Source organism: Manacus vitellinus, unplaced genomic scaffold, assembly GCF_001715985.3.
Source record: "Manacus vitellinus isolate BGI_N305 unplaced genomic scaffold, ASM171598v3 scaffold_7_pilon, whole genome shotgun sequence".
In the NCBI taxonomy this organism is placed as follows: domain Eukaryota; kingdom Metazoa; phylum Chordata; class Aves; order Passeriformes; family Pipridae; genus Manacus; species Manacus vitellinus.
In genome coordinates this window covers 25146103-25160511 of record NW_021940813.1, presented here as the reverse complement: position 1 = coordinate 25160511, position 14409 = coordinate 25146103, and the positions used below count along the sequence as shown (strand labels likewise).

Here is a 14409-nt window from a genome sequence, read left to right as displayed (position 1 = left end):
TAAAATGAAAAGGTAATAGCAGTGTTGGATTAGTTAGTGCATTATTCAGGAAGATAAACAACAAAAAACTGTGCTCAATACCACAGGATTACACTACTCTGTGTTTATTGTGATCTCACTCACTCCTATCTCCACTGCCTCAATCTGTAATCTATACATCGTCCAGCCTAAAACCTTGGCTTGGGCACAACTTCCACCAGCCACAAAGAGTATTGAACAGATTTGCACAACTGCAGAACAAGAGATTTCAGCCTTTGTAGCAAGAAAGTTTAATTTAAAACCAGAATGTTTTAATCCTTTTCACATGTGATGATGTAGAGCAAGAGATTTCTGTACTGACCAAAACAAAAGTTTAGCAATCTGCCATGGCACAAAATAACTAAGCTTTAAATTAATACAGATCAGGAAGTGACAAGTTCCATCAGCACAGACTCTTTAATACAGGATCAAAACATCTCACTTAACACCACACCAAAATGATGTTGCAATTTTTTTTTTTTTAAATTTTGGTGGATTAAGTTAATTCTGCTATCAATGAAGTTTAGTCTTAAAAGAAGGCTATTTATTCCATGTCCTGGTGTACACAGATACCACCCATTCGTGGAATATATTTTAAAAAGAAGCAGCAGCAAGAATTAATCTGTAAATTGATTTACTTATTTTAAGATTTTAAAATTATCTTACACAATATGAAGAAAACAGAAGACATGCTGTATTTTTCATTGTACAGAATGCCCTAAACTCTGTTTTCAGAATTAAAAGAGGCAGCACTTGTCAAGAGAGGGACTTAGAAGAACTTACAACATGGAAGTTTTCTTCTGCTGATCACTATTTAACTGGCATTAAATATTCTGCATAAATGTCGATTAACTAGCAGGAAGGACCAACACTAAGGAAAACCCAAACACCACTGCAGAGGAACACTGGTGTTCTGTGAAAAGTATATCAATCACAAACCTCTTCATTCTTTTGTAAAATCCATGCAGAGTACTTCCACACAAGGTCTTGGTCTGAGCAGAATGTCAGGAAGTCTACTATATATTCATAGAGATCTGAACGTGTAGAATCTTCAATGTCTCCATCAACTATTTTCACCCATAACTGCAACAAAAACATACACATATTAAAGTGCTTAAAACATGTAACTCTTCCACCTCAAAATTTATGCAAGTTACTACAAGATTTGTGGAATTAGAAAGAGTTGCCAGGAACACCAATTGCAAGGAACTTCAGTGGTCACTAAACTTTGGCCATCACAGTCTTCTCTTGCACCTGCCACATTCACCCAATTCAGACCCCGTATCCTGTGTGTTCTCATTCTGAGAGTGACTGAAGGAGGTACACTAATCACAAAGAAAGCTTCTATCAGAAGTCCTTCTCTCCAATGCATGGTATACTTTTCATGTGTTCTGCATATGTGCAAGATTAAAAGCAAATTATACAAGCACCTTAGAAGAAAACCTGACTTTTTGCTCTTCTTTCATTGTGACTGAAGAACTTCAAGTACCATATGATATTGTTTCTATATACATTATAATTGGAATTGAAAAGGTGCCATATCTAGCAGACCAGCTTAGCAATAAACCTTGTTTCTTGAAACATCAAGAAAAATATTTTGCACATGACAAAGGTACATATTGCCTTTGTTGTCCTTACTGGTTTTCTGCTCAGGCAATTAGTATTTACACAACTGACCTGAATGCATCTGATAGGGTTACTGTGATTAATGTGCTCAAAAGCCAAACAATAAGGCAAACTATTTAAGGTACTGGATGTGGTCTGAAACATACATGCTATGTATTCATCAAGAATTTACTAATTTCTCTAGATGAAGTTATGCAGACAGGAACAACAAAATTACTGTGTGACATCAGATGGAGGGTCGGTCCCCAGAGGTATTAATAACCCAGCTGAAACTTAAGATCTTGCAGAATGCATTCACTTTCCATCATCAGATAAGGAAACAGACTCTCAGTTGCTGTCCATGTCTGCCATAAAGATTATAATACTGTTTTGCTGTGTGTACACAGATCAATCAGCCCAGGCTATACTCCTGAAGTCCCACAAATATCTTTTAAAGTGATCATTTGAGTATTTTAGCACTTCTGTCTATCTTTTAGGAATCAAACATTTGTTCTGGTGTGCAGAGTTTTGCTTTAAAAATGGCATACATGCATCTAAATAGATGTCAACTTGAGTAAGCTCTTCAGACTTTTAACATCTAGCATATTAATTTATTCAAGAAAGTCTTAGCATAAGTTTCAAGTTTCTCATATATATACATATATATACATACACATTGCAGCTTTTCAAACAGATAAATCAACACCTCAGACTTATCTCAGAGCTAAATCGCTATTTTGGAATGGTTTACAGATGACAGTAAAAGTTTTATTCTAACCTGAAGCGCTGCAGCATCCTGACCATTGTAATGATACAGGAGACCAAGTGCAAAATACCTGTGAAGAATGAGAAAATAATATTAAAATTGCTAGAACTTTTCCATTGATTTAATTATAGGTGGATTAGCACAGAGTATAATAAATAATTGCTTACAATGACATGTTCATGGCCATGTCTACACTTGAACAAGTCTCTGTAGGCTGTTTTTCTGAATCGAAGGAGAGAAGTTCTGCCTTAAAAATGTGTCTCCATCGCTCCTGTCTCTCAGTTTCCAGTTACTAGATCCAACTTAGGTAAAGTATGTGCCAAATTACAGATGTTTCCCATGCCATTCTTTCAATTTTATGGAAAGACTTAACACATTAACTCCAAATAGATATTCCTCCAATGGTTAATCAGCTTTCATTAAATAAAATTTCACTATGTTTTTACTTAAACTCTTGTTTTACTATCAGAAACGTTTTTTTTCTTTACTGCAGCACAAAGTCAAGTCAGGCAAAGAAGAGCTCTGTATGCACAGTGCCATTACAGAGTGGTTTTTGTGTACTGTAAGAAAAATACAACTAAGTTCTGTGATGGCTGTTCTCATGGAACAGTGTTCTAATATTCATTCACATCTACAAAAGTAGAGGCCATGCAAACCACATTTGCCAAGAGGTTTTAACAAAACACCTGAAATAAATGAAATCACTCTAAATATAACCACAATTAAAGACTCTGCCTTACCACTGTACTACAGTGGTACTGCACCACACAATTTAAAGCTTAAAGAAATTAAAACCAAAACAGACATACTATCTAGGACTGGAGTTTGTATTTTACACATTTACTACATAATGCTTCCTGCTTAATGACTGTCAGTTCTCTGCCTGCTGACAGAGAATTGAAGTCATTTGCACTCAAATCTTAAGGAACCTCCTTTTGGTGAATCAGTGGGAACACAAAGTATGCAATTCAAAAGTAAGAGCTCCTTGCCTGAATAAGCAACAATTTTAAAGACAGATAACTGGTTAATAGCTCCTATCTAATGCAGTGCATGCTTTAAGGCATCTCTTCATTTTGTGTACAACTACTGCAGCCATTCAACTCTCCCATTATCACATGGGCAAACAATTCACTTTTTTCTCCCAAACTTGTATAAATTCATTATTTTGTTATTGGATACAGAAAATTTTACATGGAGAACTCGCTATTTACCATGCATTTCCTTTACCTCAGACTGTCAATCAATAGCTTTTCATCAATATTTTTAAATGCTAACAATGTCAATTCAGACTGAGTTGTCTTTTGGATCTATAAGCACAGAAACTGCAAGTACTTGAACACATTGTTCTAGAAGCCAGTAGTATCTAAGAATTTTCCCTCTGGTCTCGAAGGTGCAATAGTCAAAAAAGCCACTCACTTCTTGTGTTTTTCCAGCCAGGCAGCACTGTCTGTCAAAAGACAAAAGTTCTCTGAAACTAGCAGGTCCAGCAGGCTTTCATGATTTGCCTCTGCATACAGCTTGAGTAAAGCAGTGTCGATATCCTCCTTGTAGCCATTCGCGACCTCAGTGCTGCGGACTTCATTCAAGTAACTCATGAGGAATCGTTTGCACTTTGTCATCTTCTCCTGGTCCCCTTGGGTCAGCTGGTTTAGGTCGGCATACTCGTGCAGAGGGGGATGAGACCGGATAAATGAAGAGGAAGTAGGCAACAGGAAGGGGTAGAGAGAGATCAGCTCCCGGACATCAAGCTGGCCGCTTCTGCAATTACAGTGTCAAACTAGATGAAGCAAAAAGAAAGAAAAAGTATACATAGGCACAAAAAAAAGATGTGTGCTCACATATGCTTAGAATCAGGACACTAACAAGTTGTCAGTTTCTGAAAGCTATTGTCTTCTATGCTGGAGAAAATATATGCAGAACAAATCTGGAACTTTTTTTTGCTATTTCTTCATTTGTTTTACTTATCATTGGAAGCTCCAAGAATTTGGAGACTGGCTAGCCTTTTGCTTTTGACATCCTACAGCTGAAGGGCACATACACTTTTATCCAGCAGTAAGTTGTAATATAAATATGCCATGCAAAACATTTTTCTTTAGGCCTAGATTGAAATTCCTCAAGCTTTTGAATAATGCATGTTGTGATAGAAGAATTAAATGAACGGGGGGTTTTTTTGGGTTGTGGTTGTGCAACGGACTGAATGTTATTTATGTCTTAAACATTGTCGACATCATATAAAGACTTTTGTCAAACTGCAAGAAAGCAGCAGCCTGTCTGCAGCCACTGAAGCACTTTTCCCCCACCCCCCAATGCCTCCTGACTGGAATTTGGACTGTGACTGGGAACTTGAGATAGGACTATCATCTAATCATCTCAGGTCGGAGGAGAGGTAAATAAGGCTCAGGAAAGAATGTCTCTGTGTTAAGAATCCAACCTAGCTGAGCTCAGCGGGTGGCAGGGGAGAGGGGTTTTGGGTGTGTGATGGTGAAATCTCTCCTCACTAAACCAAAGCAGTAACGCCCCCCAGCCCCAGGAAGACCAGGTACACATGGGACATTCACATGAGAGGCAGCTGAGAAGGGGTCATAAACCACCAAAGATCCCCAAAGTGCCCCCAGAGTCCATTACAAGAGACTGCAAAGCTTCCCCCCTGCCCCCTCCCATCCCGTCAACGAGAGGTGCCTGGTATCTCCTGAATGTATACTAATCCATTGGACTCTGGTTTCGGGAGACACTCACCACCAAGAAGACCAGAAGAACTGGACCGACAGGACATTGCCAGGTTTCACACAGTGGTGATACATTTTCTATTTTAATCTCTCTCTGTCACTCTCTTTCTTCTCCCCCGTTCAACTCCTTTTTCCTATTTCTTTCTATCTCTCTTTCTCTGTCCAACATTTACCATTAAATAAAACCTATACTACTGACTCTGGCATCTAATCTTCTTTGCACCTTAATTCAAGTAGAGGCATTTTTAATAATTTTAATAACCAGACCGCAACAGGTTGCTGGGGTTTTTCTGGCTTTTTGTTTTTTGTTTTTTTTTTTTTTTTACATATGGCAAACAACTCCCTAATTTTCACAGCCAGAATGACCTCTCTTCCCAGGCCTTGCTTCAGGAGAACAGCAAGACATCAGGATTTATATTTTAATTCACTGTCAACAGCTTTTATTCAGAATTCACCTTTAAAAATTAACATTCTTGAAATAAAGGAGATACTGTTGCTGAAAAAAGATCAAAATGATCTTGACAGTTCTCTGAAAGAAATCCTGTTTTGTTACCACACCTTTGCAAATAAAACTCTTCAAAAATAGTTCTTATCTATACAGTGATCAGCAAACTCAAAGACTTTCTCTTCACAACCTTGATTGGAATGAATTCCAAAAAGAAACAAATTATAACCCAGAAGTAGCCAAAGCAGCAGATTTCTGCAGGCCGTAAAGTGTGAAAGATCCTCACAAGCAGGCTCATCCCTTCCATACTGTTGTAAGGTAACTGAAGAGTGGGGCGTGCTCTGCGTTGTTCACTTGTTGCCATTGACACAGTTCCAAAACCATCCAGGAAATATGAACTAGTGGGAAGCATCACCATGACTACACCTGTTTAGAACTTCTTTTTAATACTATCCTTTGGCTACAAAAATCTATACCAGAAGAACAAAATTCTGGGAGACAGCAGCAACAGCAAATTTAAAAGCAGCAAGTATCCTGCTCCAGAACCTCGTGACTGCAAAGCACAGGAACAGCAACATGGACAACAGAGGACCACAATATAGAAAAATCTGAATATGAGAAGCCTTCCCAGGAGAAGAGGCTTGACCAGCAGGTCTTTCCGATTCATACACAGAGCTCCTACTGCCTAAAAAGCACCTCCTCACTAGAACAGTCCACCTCTTTCGTGCCTACTTTACAGATTTCTGTAGTTGAAATGTCTTTTTAGTTTCTCTTTTCAGACTTAATATTTGGCTTAGAAATTCTGAGATCTACATTACGACGGAACTCACAAGGAGATGAAGACTTTTTTTTTTTAGAGGCAGAATAACGAAGATGTAGCAAATTCTGTCAGTGGTGTGACCTGGTGGCTCAAAGAACATTTGAGCTTTCAGTATGAACTTGTTACGGTAATCTAACTGCAGTTTTGACTAGTCCAACTACTCTGAAGGTCCTGAGAACCTTCTATTACATGAGATGTTTTACACTAGAAAACTAACCCTATTTGAAGAAAGATTTTTGGTTTTGCTCCAAGGTTCTTCCCTGATTCATTTTAGAATAAAAGTTAACCCATAACTTGAATAAAATCCAAAGGCTACTCAAAATTTGTGCAGAAACAAGGAGTCAATAAATTCGGAGAAATTCATGTATAAACATTCATTCTCTTGCAAGCTATGCTGTCAAGTATTTGGAGGTGGTCTAAGCTTGAGATGGAGACTATGACCATGCAGATGGATGAAGTTAAAAAATGCTATATTTAAATATGCCCCTTATAAAAGCTTTAAAACATTTTCCAACTTCTATAGTAGCTTCTGAGTCCTTTCATCTTACCATCCAACTTTTCCTAGATGAGAAAGTAGTCAGCTACTTCACCTCTGACTTCACAGACTCTGGCCTCAATGATGATCTGTTTCCAAAAGGAGAAACAGCTTTCGAGGAGAATCAGCTTCCAGCTTGGGATAGCCCAAAGCCTGGACTGTGAATCACCAGTGGTTCTCTCAGCAGGTCTGACTCAAGCTCATGTTATACAGTTTTGCTCTCCCCACAGCAGTGGCAATCAGAAATCAAGCAGCCTCCTTAGAAAGGGGCTTCCACAAGCTTCTTAAGGAAAAATAGCAAATACCAAACAATGACCAAGAAATGCATGAATGGCTAACATTCATCCCAAGGCTGATGGCTTCTGGGATCTGTGGATGTCTTGTGGCTCTTTCCACCACGTCTGGACAAAAGCATTTAAGAGCAGGTACAAAGGACGTCACCTCTTTTGAAACACACATCCGAGTCTTCAGCTTCTAACATCTCAGGTTTAGCAAAATACAGATAGCAACTTATCTCACATTAGAAAACAAACTCAAGACAAGTTGAGTCATCAATGTTAAGAGACAACTTCCCTTCAATCAATTCTGCATTAGCTCTTTTTGGGCTTCATATATACAAATAATTCAACAGGTAGAATCTACAAGTTTTCAGGAAACTTTGGTCTAAATTCAGACCCTCATATTTACAGATATCAGAGATGTCAAAGAAGCCTACAGTATTAACTATTTTGCCCAGATCCCACTGGTTGTAACAGAAGCTTAAATTCTCAAATCATTTAAGATGCAAATCTTACACTGTCCCTACTTCTTATTTCTCAAGGCATAAGTACCAGCAATTTTTTAATCTTTCCAGTGTAGGAAACACTTATTCCTAAGGTCTCTCTATAGGTTTTATGAGGTGAGAAATATCATGAAAACAGTTAACATTTTGATTTGTTAAAAAGAGCAACAAAGTTTAGAAAAGTATCTGGTGTGTCAGAATGTAAGCAACATCTAATCAGTGAAAAAACTCTGAAGAGAAATTGTTTCACTGTGACAGCTGCCAATACCTCAGTAAGACATCTAGAATTCAGCAAATGGCCTGCTAATCAGCGCTGATTGGTCTAAATGCATGTGACTCTCTAATGATAGTAACATGAAATAGCATAAATATAAATCACAGCTACATAACACAAACACAATTCTGTTATTGTTTATAACAGAATTTGTCAGACCAAAGAAGCCCTACTGCGACAGCTCACTCAGTTTAAGGTTAACAGATCCAGCTGAAGAGAATTCTCCTCCCTTTGTTGGCTACTTCAGTTTCAATAAAACTATCACTTACTTCCTTTTTGTCAACCTTCTTCAGTATTCAGAAGTATCAGCACAACCACAAGAAATTTTGCAAAGTATTCCTCTTAAAAGTTTCAGTATTTAAGAATTAAGAATTTAAGCATAAGATATAACTGTTTCTTGATGAGGTCATCCAGAGGGATAATCGATGCAAGAAAACAAAGACCTTTTCTGAGTAGTGAGATAATCTCACTTCACATTTGTCCAGAAGTAGGCTCAAATCCCACCTAGTTCCTGAATGTACTGCTGTCACTTTGTTTCACTGCTTAAACCCATCTTTTCTCAGATAGGTATCAAGTTTCCCTTTGGCATTAAGACTGAAGTTCTTTCTTATTAACACAACCCCTGCCGTGTAACACATCGGAATGGGAGGAAGTATTTGCACAGACTGCCATTATCTTTCCCATTTTTCCTCTGAGCATCAGTAAGTCTAAAATGAACAAGACTGATTGAGAGTGTATCAGGACACACCCAGATACTACTTTAATTGGGTGTGTTCACCAGGGCTGAAAATCAAGGAACCTAGATTTCATAACAAGCTTTTTTAGAGTCCCCAAAATACTCTGAATAGTTTATGTATGGCTGGACAGAAGAAAAGCACAGATAAACTTATCCGTGCTGTCCTCCTCGAGCAGACATCAGCAATTCATGAACTGTTGTTCTGCTTTGGGGTTGCAGCTTTTAGAGGAAGAGAACACCCTGGAATGCTGACTCAGCTACAAAATTCATGGCTGGACAGCATGTTCTCATGAAGCATGTTTGTTTCTGTAGAGGAGCTCCCACAATCCTATTCACTAAAGTTTATTTGTCAGATGGACTGATAGCTGGATGGAGGCTGCATAACTGATCTTGAACTCCTTCCACAAGGTGGTGGAGCTCCCTGCAGGATACATTTTCCTCTTCTCACTGCTTTTCAAAGATTCCCAACTATGTACAGGTTGTACTCCTACTTCAGATACACAACACAGGGTTCAGATACACAGTGCATGTGGAAGATTATAAGGGTGGAGGAAGACTGCAAGTTGCTCACTAATGACAAGAATTACAGGGTGATACAGAAAGTGCTTGTGGCTGGAAGAAATTGCGAATAAACGCTATTCAGGTCTTTCCTGTCAGTCCCTAATCTTCACTCAGAGTACACTGCCCATTCAAGTCCAGTGTCTCCCATTACACTGGTGAGCAGGAGGTAAAATGGCAAAGTCCCTCATCAGTAGCAGAATTCCCCAAAATCTTTTCTTCAATGCATTTCCATAAACCCAAGGACAACTTTTTTCCTACATTGTACATATTTACAATATACGGAAAACTGTCTAAGCTTAATCCTATTCCATAGACTCTACATAGGTTTAAACTGAATTTCAGCAGATAACAAGGAGAGTTATTTTATGTAGTCAGCACGGATTACACTAACAACAGACAGTGCCCCATCACAGAATGAGGCATGGCTAGCAGAAATTAAATTATCAGGTAGAATAAAGATAGCTAGCGGAATTTTCTTAATGCAAGTGGAATACCAAAGTCAATTTATAAACATGTGACTGCTGAAATGGCTAAACTGGGAAAGTTAATACAGACTTCAAGAACAAATAATCAATCTGCTTTCTGGAAAAGGTCTAGCTGAACAAAAAACAAATTCAGTATCAGTATCCTCAGAAAAGTTAGAGCACTTGTATCAATAGTATTTAAATTGTAACTAATATTTAAATTATACTTTTTGTTAAAAGTTTTCTAAAAAAAAACCCAAAGCAATATTCATGCTGTAAATCACAGCACAGGCTCAATAATAAAGCCTTGACCCTCATGGATATAAAGGAAAAAAATCTCCACATATACAACACTCAAATATCTAAAGCTACTGTATGCTAGTATACAAAAGAAAAAAACCAGTTGCATTAACTCTTCAGCTATAAAGTTGTTTCAATGTTACTCTGTTCTTATCCCCAACAAAAACATTTTCTCACAGTGAAGTCACAGTTGCATCAAAAGCCATTCAAGTTTTTAAAACCACGAACACCAATTCCTTATTTAAAGAAGGTAAATTAATAAATTTCTTGTCACACAATTACCTGAAGAGTTCTTTTGCTTCAAGGAACTGAAGCTGTGCAAACTGTATAAAACCTGCTTGCTGCAGGATTCGTTTGTACATTACCTATGAAAAAGAAGGGGGGGAAAGAAAAGGTTTATTATATTTGTATTTACATAGTGCTAATTCCAACTGCAATAGCTACCTGCCACAACACTGAACACATGATCTTCAACCACACTTGTCAAGTCACATGCAAAATAAAGCCTTGATCCTCTACATTTTAAGTTAAGTTATGTACATACTGAATCTGCTGTCCAGACCCAGTTTCTTACACAAATGTGTGTGAACACAACACTGCTCAGGAGTCCTTATTAAAAGCAAAGTCAACAAGCAGTAAGTTGAATTTTTCTTGTTCACATAATGACTTATCTGACATCACACTGACTTGCCTCAAGTTTCTGCTCGAATTATTTGTAAATGTAAAAGTCAATGGTTATCTTTGAAGTTCTCCATGATTCAGTAAGCACAAAAAAAAAAAAAAAAGGTAAGGATGGTCCCACTTGACCACACACAGCCACTTCCTTCCTGTGTCATCTCACTGCTACAGCAACCTTGCTGGCAATTCTCAGTCTCACCCCCAGCTGATGACCATAATTTTGACTTCTGTTATTTTGATTTTTTTTTTAAATAAAAATACTTCCAAAGCAGTTCAACTTATCCAATATGAAGTAAATTATGCAATGTAGACCAAAATACAGTTAAAAACCAACTAAAACATATGAAAAGCTATTTGTTATCAAGTTTTACTGTTAAGGTCACACCTAGACAGAAAATGTTGAAAAGAAGTTCATCAGAAAAAGAACATAAAAACTACTTTAAATGATAGGTAGTTATTAAATTTGAATGGTCAACCAATTACACAAGATTAAATGAAATCCTTGTGCCTAGAATATTTTTAACAGCAAAAGAGAACTACTAAAAGCAAGGAACCTAAACTGTGCTCTGCAAAGCATCCCCTGTTTGTGACAATGTCAGTATTTTGGCAAATACATCCAGCTACCTCCACATGCCTTCAGTTTTTCCCTTCAGCTTGCTCGTGAATATATAGCTTTCTAACATTTCACATTGTACATGAAGGCAGACTTAAAACAGACTTAAAAAAGACCATTTTCAATGAAAATACCCTGAGAAACTACAACACAATAAGAACACATTCCAGGCAGAAATTACTAAAGAACATCAGACCTCGAGTACAGTGGATTGATTCTGTAACTGATGATTTTTCACCTTGATTAAAGATTATGGATTTACCAAGAGAAAAGCTTGGCTTCAGTCCATTTAGTCATGCTTTACTAATGGTTTGTCTTAAGGAAATACTTAATCTTGGTAATGAGCAAGCCACTGAAACATATTGATTTGTAAGGTTCTGTGGGATTTTTCTTGACTCCCCAGTGTGGAGGAGAGAAGGGGAAAGAGAAATGTTATCTGGCACACTTTTTCAGACGATATGAAAATATAAAGTTAATATAACAATATAAAATTAAATGAACAATATTTCATGACATCTTTATATGAATTAATGTTTTACATTCGTGTGTAATAATTCAAAATACACAGTTAACTAAACTTAGTTTTCTAAACCTAAAAGGGAATTTAACTACAGTTATAAAGTAAAACTTCCTCAGGTGATTAATTCATAAACCAACCAAAATATTGTGGATTTCTGATAGTGTTATTACATCAATACACAGTAATCTGTGAACTGATGAATACCCACCTCGTCACATTCTTAAGGCCACTGCTAAAGGATTTCAATCTGCAAATATCTGCATCTTGTGGCAGCAGAAAAACTTTAAAATCTGACTTGACTTTACAGAGAAAGTCTTCTCACCATGCTGACTAGTATCAAAAGCAGATAGGTTGGGTTTTTTTCCCCCCTCAAAGTCTGTTTTCAATTTTTGCAACAGAATGATCACTAAAACTTACATATTTAGTAAATTATGATATCGTAATTAAGTTTGAATTTATCTAAGACACTGAAAATAACTGCTTTAATTGCAGAGCTTAGTCTGTACAGCACCTTTTCAATAGAAAGTTGAAAAGAGCACATTAATAGTGTAACTACAGTTTGAAGGAATTAGTTTTAAATCTGAACTGATTAAGTGGTTTTCACTTTCATTTAAGTGTTGACATAGCTTCACTTCTCCCTGCATGCGACAGAAAAGTGTAGAATATCTACAGACAGGTGCTTTCCCAACTTTTTGAAGATGCAGTGACAGAATAGGGAGCATCCAGGTAGCTTTTTAGTCAACAAGATAAACATTAGACATTAGGTTGTCCTGGGGTAAAGATTATGGAAGCAACAGACCAGACTGTCTGTGGAAAATCCAATATTCCCTGTCTTACAGGTTGTTAAGAATGAGCTAGTTATATGCCAAATACATACAGTTAACTTCTGTTTACGATAGAAAAAACACCTTGAGTACTTCCAGACCCATAGGCCAGAATACTGCAACAGGCTTTTTTTACCAAGGTACTAAGTTACATCCAGTCAAAATTCAACACATTCTTAATCTCTCATAATTTCTGAAGAACTACCATAAGACTTGAAGTGCTTTAGGCAAATTCTACACTGTTGACTGAATTCACATAAAAAAACCCCACAAAATAAGTTTTGTATTAATTCATGAGTGAAAAAGCCCTAGACAACAGAAAGATGACTGTTGAAGCTGTAACAGATATAGTAAAGCCTTAATTCACATAACTGCTAGAAAAATCATTTCTAAAATGGTCAGAATTACCAACTACATTGTCCAAAAGAATTTTTCTAGAAAGCTACTTTGTCTTTTGGTCAGGTTTGGGTGCAGTTAATATGTTTTTTTGAAACTAAAAAGAAATGAGAGGGAAAAAAAAAAAGAAAAGAGAGATACCTATGCAAGATGTGTGTCAATCTAACCAAGGTCTTCACTACCATCAACCATGATTTCTGCAAACGTCAGCTGTCCTGAAAAATTAATAAGTAGTATTCAGTCATTTCATGGTAGCATGGTAGAAAAGCCTTTGTATTCTTCTATCAAAAATGATATCCAGTAAAGCCATCTCCTTGGAATACTTCAGCTTAGCATCTTTTACATAGCAGGAATTCCTGATGCTCAAAGACATTTTCATCTGATATGGCAGAGCTAAATTTGCAGTCTGCAGGGACCACAGGTTAAATAACAAGTTAGAGCTACTAATGCATGACCTGCTACTTTCCCATAACTAAATATTGACTATACAAATAATTCTGAGTACAGTGCTTCATTGCTATTCCACCATCATTCTGCATTACCAGCACATATATATTTATGCTGATATACTACTGCTGATATACAGAGGGAGAGCATGCACCTGTGCATTCATGCAATGACAAAATATTGAACTGCAGGAAAAAAAAAAACATTTCCTCAAGGTCTACCCTACAATGCCCTGACTAAGTTCAAGTCATACATAAGATGGCAACAGCCATTGCAAACTGCAGAACTAAAGCATTACGTGGCAAAGGGGACACTCTACTTCATGAACCAGGTAACTAAAATTAGTATTCTGCATGGATCAAGTGCCTTAATGCCAAACCTAAGCATTTCTTCCTACTGCTTGTATACAATGGCAAAATAAAGCCTTGAAATTGTCAGTTACTAAGGAAAGTAAAGCTTGCAAAATAGATATCCAAAGATAGCTGTTAGAAGATGCCTATTGTCTATCTAACATCAATTATCTGAAGATAGCTCTTAGACAGGACTTAAAACGAGAGACTATGTGATCAGTTAAAGTATGCCAAAGAAATGTTACAAAAAATATATGTATGGTATTTAGTTTGGTTGAGCTCCATCAGATTTACATTACAGAAGACCACAGTAAAAGAAAGTCTGGTGTGCTTGGAACAGACCTGTAATGACAGCACTTGGTATTGGAGTCCCATTAGAAAGCAAATTCAACATGCTACATTTCCAGCTACAGATAGGCTCTGAAAAATTGCACTAACATGTCAACAACTAAGCCAAGTTGGGTCATTTTAATATGAGTGAGTGGGAGACTCCATCAATTCAAACTGGTTAATATCAGTTTGCAAATACAGTCCAGAAATAGAACAGGCC

The 14409-nt window shown here is 37.1% G+C and overlaps 1 protein-coding gene across 1 annotated transcript in view; it reads right to left on the bottom strand.

Annotated features, from left to right (window-relative positions):
* The window catches only part of TGFBRAP1 (transforming growth factor beta receptor associated protein 1), a 32572-nt gene that overhangs the window by 5926 nt on the left and 12237 nt on the right, over positions 1-14409 (bottom strand). The window contains exons 5-8 of the mRNA XM_018084302.2: positions 10314-10396; positions 3806-4147; positions 2402-2459; positions 958-1101 (exon numbers count right to left, since the gene is read on the bottom strand). Of these exons, the coding sequence (XP_017939791.1) occupies positions 958-1101; positions 2402-2459; positions 3806-4147; positions 10314-10396 (627 nt within the window). The remainder of the gene's footprint in view (positions 1-957; positions 1102-2401; positions 2460-3805; positions 4148-10313; positions 10397-14409) is intronic.